Below are 7,507 nucleotides of genomic sequence, written 5' to 3' on the forward strand. Positions count from 1 at the left end.
CTATAGAGGAAGCTGTGTACTCAGCCAAATTTCAGTTCAAGTAAGATATAGAAACATAAAGAGAAGAGATTGAGGACCTGAAGGAGTGTTCTTCATGTAATACAGAAATGTGGGAGGGGATGTGTCAGGAAGAGGTTTGATTACGGCACGTAGCACACGGACCGTACAGGAATAAGAAGATGAGAAAGAATATGTGACCAGACATAACAAAGATGTGAAACATACTGAGTTTAGCTGCCATAGCTTTCAAAATAAGAAGTCACATTAGACATGTTTATGGAGCTTTTGAACATGTGCTAGGCATTATTCTCAGCACTTAGCGTATTTGATCCTACCTAATCACTATCATGAGCCCAAGATGTAGGTACAATTATTGTTCCTAGTTTACAGTTGAGAAAACTAAGATACGGAATTCTTGAGCTAATATTTAAACTTTAGTCTAACTGTAGAACCCATACCTTTAATAATGCTAAATTTGGTGGCTGGGGGATAGTTCTCAGCAGTTTGGTCTCTGTGTGGCTCATCAGATTAGCAGTTTTGAAAGACTGTTGTATAAAGTGGTTTTTAAAACGTGGTCTCGGACCGTGCCCTCAGCATTATCTGGGAACTTGTTAGAATGCAAATCCTTGGGCCATTCCTCAGACCTGCTGAACCAAAACTGGGAGTGGGGCCTAGTAGTCTTTTTTTTAACATGCCCACCAGGTAATTCTGGTTCATGTTCAAGTGTGGGAAACACAGGTCAGATATGAGAAACACCCCATGTAAAGAATGGATTGTGTCAGGGTGCTTATCCAGAGGCTGTTGTAGTACACCAAAAGACAAGGTGCCTTGAACTTGTAAGGAAAAAAGATAAAGTAACCAAGTTTCAGAGTGTGTGGGAGAAAGAATTGACAGGAATTTGTGAAGAATAATAGAAAATTGGGAATGGGGACTAGTGAGGCAGGAGCTCCCATTCCCAAGTAAGAAGCACTTAGTATGATGCCTGTGGGATAGATGGGGGTGCTATCCACTGCAACAGTGAGTGGAGGAAGAGAAGGAGTGAAGATAATGAGTTTGGTTTGGGGCTAGGAAATACCCAGATGTTCACATTTCTAGAGGCATTTAGATAAGGCCTGGAACATTTGATATTTGAGGATCAGATGGGAACAGAATAGCAAAAGTTCCTGAGGTTTTGCTTTGTGTTACAAATTATGTAGTGGGATTTAATTTAAGGAGGCGCTTCAGACTGGAAACCTGCGCAGTAGTCTTTATTACCCTCCTTTCCTTGTGAGAAGTTTGTGGGGGAGGTAAGGGCATAGCACGGGCACAACTGAAGGGTATGTTTTTGAAATTATCTGAGCTTTTTGGTTGAGGGAAATCTGTTATTTGCAGTATTGTTTGGAAAATATTTCTCAGTAAGAGGATATAAAATTTCTGAAAGCATTAAATACATTGAGCAGAATTTTAAAGTTATTTTGTGTGAACTTATAAGGTTACTGTATTTTATTTTTTACTATCTCTTTATTCTTTGTGTTTATAGAGTAAAATATTAACAATAGTATGTAACCAGCCTTCATTTGTGCCTAGGTTATGTTTGTTTATTATGTTCTTGATTTGAAATTTATACCAGTCTGTTCATATGTCCTCTTCTGTCACTGCCTGTCCATTCTATGCTTTATTAAATGCTTTAGTAATTTATTAATTATAAAGCAATATCAGAAACTGGATTACCTGAGTAAATGTGTCCACTTAAAAAGGCTTTCCTCGTAATTTGTTTTATAGAAATTTTCATATTCTCTAAAACAGGGTGGCTTTTATGCAGATTTGGTAGAAAAGCAAATGTCAATCAAGGCCAAGTTCTCAAAATAAAGTAATTTTCAAGAAACAAAGAGAACAGGATTAGTTGTTGGCATTTTCACGATTTATTTTTTCTTCATTGATCTTTCCTAGTTGAGATTATTTATAAATTTTTGTTTTTCATTTTGAGAAATAACCACCAAGAAACACTTCAGTTATTTTTTAAGAGTAGCTCTAATAAATGGAAACAAAATGGTTTTGTGGACGTGTATATTCTGATATTTAGCATTCAGGCATTGTAGGAACATATTTTCCTTCTTATTTACACAAATAATGTGTCTTTTTGAATTTTGGAACTCAGTTTTTTCCCTTACTTGAATCTAATTGTCTTTTTTAAGGAGCTTGTTAGGTATTCGTTAAGTGTTATTTTCAAGAAAGTTGATTTTAAAAAGAAAATGCACAGCTTAACCTCTCTATTTTCCTTCCACAGCCTTTGTTTAGTACCAGTCACCCTTTTACTGTCTAATTGTTCTAAGGCTGATGTTGATGTAATAGTTGATCTTCGGCATAAAACAACAAGGTAAAGATTCACTTGGTGCAAGATTATTTTGTAGTTTAGGATTGATGTGAGAACAGTTTAGCATTTTGAATTATGCACATAATGACCTAACACGGATAGAGAAAGTTTACTCAGGTGTGCCCTGGATTTGTGTTTGACATTACAGAAGTGTTATAGAGGAGTTAGAGAGGATTGTCTCTGCATCATAGTGGTGACAGAATGACAAGCGATTTCCAAAAGAAGCAAATTGTTTTGATCAGAGACAAAAATTTTTATGAAAGTTTGTTGGTGATAAAGAACTCTAAAATTGAAAATCAGCAAGTTTGCAATAGAAGTTTTTTTTTTTTTTGTAATTATAAAATAATACTTAAAAAAATACAGGTCCATACTCCCATATCTGATATCTCAAGAGCTAGATGCTTTTTGGAATTCAGAAGTTTTTGGATTTTTAGAAAAGTAATGTGAAGTGTATACGGATTATTATTATATAACACCCCGAATAGGATCTGGAGCAGCTCTCTGGAATCCAGACACATTCTGTGTATGATTGATTATGTGTGTCATAAATAACGCCTTATTGGTAGATTCTGGGTTGCTTCCCATTTTTCAGCATTATAAACAGTTTCAGTATTATAAGCATTCCTGCATACAAATTGTTTTTATGTTATGGATAACCAGTTGGTTAAAAGCTGAGGTTTGAAATCAGGTTCCATAATTTACTAGCTGCTGTTGTGAGCATTAATTGAGATAACACTTGTGCTTAGAACATAGTACCTGGTAACAAATGTTAGCTATTATAGCAATAGTAATACTACCTATTGCCCTTGTCGTTATTAATAAATAATTGGCTTCATGAAATAGTTTCTAGAAGTAGAATCTCTAGATGAAAGGGATCTGTTACTAGAACTTCGGGAAAAAGTTTATAAAGAAAAACCCTCCAACTTACCATTTTCCTTCTCCCACATAGTCCAGAAGCATTGGAAATCCATGGATCATTTACATGGCTTGGACAAACACAATATAAACTTCAGCTTAAAAGCCAGGAGATTCACAGTTTGCAGCTGAAAGCATGCTTTGTTCATACAGGTGTTTATAACCTTGGAACGCCTAGGGTATTTGCCAAGTTATCGGACCAAGTTACAGTGTTTGAAACAAGTCAGCAGAACTCCATGCCTGCCCTGATCATCATCAATAATGTGTGACAACTTGCACATTTGTACTGAAATCCACAAGAATCAGTTTCATCTTACTGAATGGATTTTAACAGCAGTATTTTAAGTACCTAACTTGTTATGGAGGTTGGTGTCGGATTGCTGCAAAATACTTTCGACTTGTCAATGTGTTGATGATGCAAAGCACGTTGGACTGAGAATACTTACATTCTTTTTTTGTATTTCTTTAAACCCTGGTAATAATTTACATACTCATAATACAGAGTTTCAACATATCCACGTACCTTATTAAGCCCTGTCTTAAAAACCAATGTCTAAGTCTGCTGTTACAACTTATTGATGGTATCTGAATATTACCAGATGATTCTGAGGAAGGAAAGGCCTTGTTGGCAGTACTCCTGTTAAGCCATTAGTCTATAAATTCCAGCTTTACTGTGAAGTTCTATAGAGTGTTAAATACAAGTTTTCCTGTCTTGCATCACACAATTCTCTAAAATCAGTTTTGAACTTTGGTTATAGAGTCTTCATACTTCAGTATCTGGTGGTTCCTATGGCTTATACATAACTTTGTAAAAAGAAAAAAAATTTTTCTGATGCTTTGAATATAGTTTTGAAAGGAGTTTGACTTTTTTTTCCTCATTCATCTCAGCATAGGGTGCACTATTTCACAATATGAAAATTTTTTGTCATTTAAATTATCATATTCTTTATTATGTAACTTTAACAATTGAGTTGATCTGTTTAAAATATAAATCTACTCAAGTTAATTAAAAATAAGCTTTTCAAAAATGTATTATATTTATAACAAATGTAAATAGAATAAAGACATGCTATTCACTGTATAGATTTATTAGATGCTTTTATTTTTTAATTCAAAGGGTTTAACATATTCTTTATTTAAAATGAATGCCAACCATATTAATTACAGCAGGCCAAACCAATTGTTTCCAAACATGAAATACAATTTTTGTTCCTACAGTCCTTGGTGGCCATGTTTTACACAAGCAAATGAATTTTGTCTTTAAATGTGTCATGTCTGATGCCCAGTTACAAATTTGGATAATTGTTTTATATCCTGGGAAAAAGGAAGATCATGCTTACTAAACTATTGAAAGTAACCACATTACAGACTGTGATGCTGGGTATGGTAGATTAGGTGATTTAGCCTTCCTGCTGAAGAAAAGTAGAGTCTAAAAATGAGAAGAAAACATCTTACTAAAAACAAAGTGTTAACAATATAGTCAGTTATTAGTGGACCAAAATCTTGGAGAAGTAGAGAAAAGAGACCACCATTTGGGGCTACTTTGCCTTGGGAGTGTTTATCTACTTAGGAAGAAGCAACTGAAAGGCAGAGCCTTACATTTGATGCACTCTGAAACAAGAAATACAGGTCAGGAGAAATCATCTAAGCTGAAGCAAGGAGAAATCATCTAAGCTGAAGCAAGGAAGATAGGCACAAGAAGGTAAGGGACCTACTGGGTTCAGTGGGAAAGTTTTATGTTTATTTGGAGTCCCAGAAAGAGGGGAGAGAGGGTAGTGCGGAGGTGGTATTTGAAGTGAATCTCTGAGAATTTCCAAGATGGACGTCAAGTTACAGATTCAAGTGGTTTAGTAAATCCCAACAACATAAATATAAAGAAACAATATCCGGATGCCACATAGTGACCTGCTGGGAATTTTAAAAAGGGGGGAATACAGTCTTGAATACAGAAGACAAGTGGTAGCACAACTGATAGCAGACTTCTCGACAGAAATCATGGAAAACAGAAAATGGGTCTGGGGGTTGAGGGGGATATCTTCAAAGCGTTGAAAGAAACAAACTACTAAGCCACAATTCTAAACTCAGCAAGAATACCTTTTAAGAAGGAAATTAAGACTACCTAAGTCTTAATCCTTCCATTCGTTCTGCAATTAAATATACAAATCAAAAAAAAAAAAAAACAAGAAAAAACAAGTGAAGCCACACCTAACTCATACTTCGGACATAACTACACAGAGAATACTCCTAACTTCAAATTATCTGTAAGAGAATTTAGCACTGAATTCCAACAAGCTGTCTCAAGCATCTACTTACAAGCCTTTGTAGAAAGTAGAGGTGGGGAAGACAGGAATCCAGAAGGAATTGTGGAGAGGAGACAAGAGAACTCAGGGTCTAAGGGCAAGCTGAAGTCACTCTGACACAAAGCAAGTCTCTCCGGAGCCTAACTGTAAAAGTACTCAACGAGATCTGGCGGCTAGAGCTCTGATGACAGTCTGTAGTGGGGCCTTTAGGAGCAACAAGGGACAGGATCTATTCCTCAGGCAACTAAGGAAATGCCTCCTAACTGGGGTAATCTCATAAATTGGCTACTTAGAAGAGTACTGAGTATTTTGAAGCTTGTGCCGCCCAAGAACTTTCAATCTCAACTGAAATTTTTCCATTAAGATTCATAGCCCCAGGCCTGATTTCCAGAAGACTCCATTAAAATGCAAATACCTGTTAAGTACCCTGATAACCTACCATAATCGATATGATGTGCCCTGCAGCTTGTGAGTGCAAGGCTTTACTTGGAATGGGACGCCAGTACAGTACTTAGAAGGGAGGTGAGGAGTGCAGGTGGGAGGAGCAGGAATGGGGGCAGGGGGCTGAAGGAGCCAAAGAAAAACTTAGCCGTTACAGACTTTTTGCTTAGGGTCAACCCTGTTTGATAATATTCTATTGTTCGTTCCCAGGTTTAATGGGCTATGGTATTTGGCCTCAGGAGAGGAGATTGCATGTCATGTGTTCCCCTTTCTCCCCTATGTTTCTATTTTGATTTGTAAGCTGTGATAGAAGTCAGCTTTCCTAACTTCAACATTTCTTCCCTTCCTTAGCGATTGAATTAATTATGCTGTAATTGGTGGCAGAAAGGGACACATCTGAGAATTAGATATTTTTTGTGAAAGGCAAAAAAAAAAAAAAAAGTGTTCTTTTTTGCATTTGAATAGTATGTCTTGGTTCAGTAAACATTCCAGGAGGATTATCCTTTGAAGACTATTACTATCTGTTGATTAGAAAGTCTGATTTCAAGATAACTTTTTAACCAGAGAAGGAGCATTTGGCTGGGAGAGGCAAATCTAATTTTACTACAGAACCTTGGTACTTGCAGATAAAGGAAGAGGAGAAGGTGTTTCCAAGGGAGGCCGCTGTAATTGAAGGAGGAGGACAGGCTCAGCCGAGTCTGGAACAGGTGGAGCCCCAGCCCCGGTGCCTTCCTTGGCTGCCACAGTTTAGTCTGCCTCCCAGCAACCCTCTAGGGGGAACTGCACAGAAGCGAGGAGAAACTCAAAAGACCTCATTTTCCAGATTCAAAAACATTGAAGATTCCAAACCTGGGTGCAGAACAACTCTTGTTAAGAGCAGGGTTGCGCACCTCTCTGCCACAGCTGCTTGCACTTCTGGGTCTTTTACTACTGTCCCCAACTCTGCATTCAATGACGTCTTCGCTGGCAAAGCTTGAAACTGCCCATAGTGGAATATTTACGCCAGGGACATCAAATGCTACCTATTAGGGCTTGATGTATTGATTTTTGCTGTTTACTCTAGATCTCCGAAAGCAATGGAGAAAATGTTAATAATGCAGATTAAGTTTAAAAGTGTTGCATGAAGGTAGCTTTTACATTATGAATAGCACAAATATTTGAAGAAATATTCCTCCAGTACCTGAAAACTATTATCCAGATCAGCAAAGAAGTTGCTCCTGTCATTGATGAACAACATCAGGTGAGGATTAGCATATCTTCTCACTTTCCTCTTCCCCCTTAACATAAACAAAAATATCAATCAAGATTCGTACTGGAATTGTTCTCATTTGTTAATTACAAGATAGGTGGGTTGCTCAAGAGCTTGGCAAAACTAAACAAAGGCCCTCTGTGAGGATCACTGGGCTATATGGTATTTGCAATATAGAATACTGCATATTTTATTATTATAAGTTGCGTGCTATGAAGACTTTATATCTGCTTAAAAAGCTTTTTTAGC

General features: G+C 36.9%; 1 protein-coding gene across 5 annotated transcripts in view; it reads left to right on the forward strand.

The window, feature by feature from the left end:
• The window catches only part of TRAPPC8 (trafficking protein particle complex subunit 8), an 82,906-nt gene extending 78,557 nt beyond the window's left edge, over positions 1 to 4,349 (forward strand). For all 5 annotated transcript variants that reach the window (XM_078060467.1, XM_078060468.1, XM_078060469.1 and 2 more), the window contains 2 exons: positions 2,267 to 2,356; positions 3,303 to 4,349. In XM_078060467.1, the coding sequence (XP_077916593.1) occupies positions 2,267 to 2,356; positions 3,303 to 3,537 (325 nt within the window). In that variant the 3' untranslated portion in view covers positions 3,538 to 4,349. The remainder of the gene's footprint in view (positions 1 to 2,266; positions 2,357 to 3,302) is intronic.
• Positions 4,350 to 7,507: the final 3,158 nt, after the last annotated feature.

Source organism: Halichoerus grypus, chromosome 13 (genome assembly GCF_964656455.1).
Source record: "Halichoerus grypus chromosome 13, mHalGry1.hap1.1, whole genome shotgun sequence".
Classification (NCBI taxonomy): Eukaryota; Metazoa; Chordata; class Mammalia; order Carnivora; family Phocidae; genus Halichoerus; species Halichoerus grypus.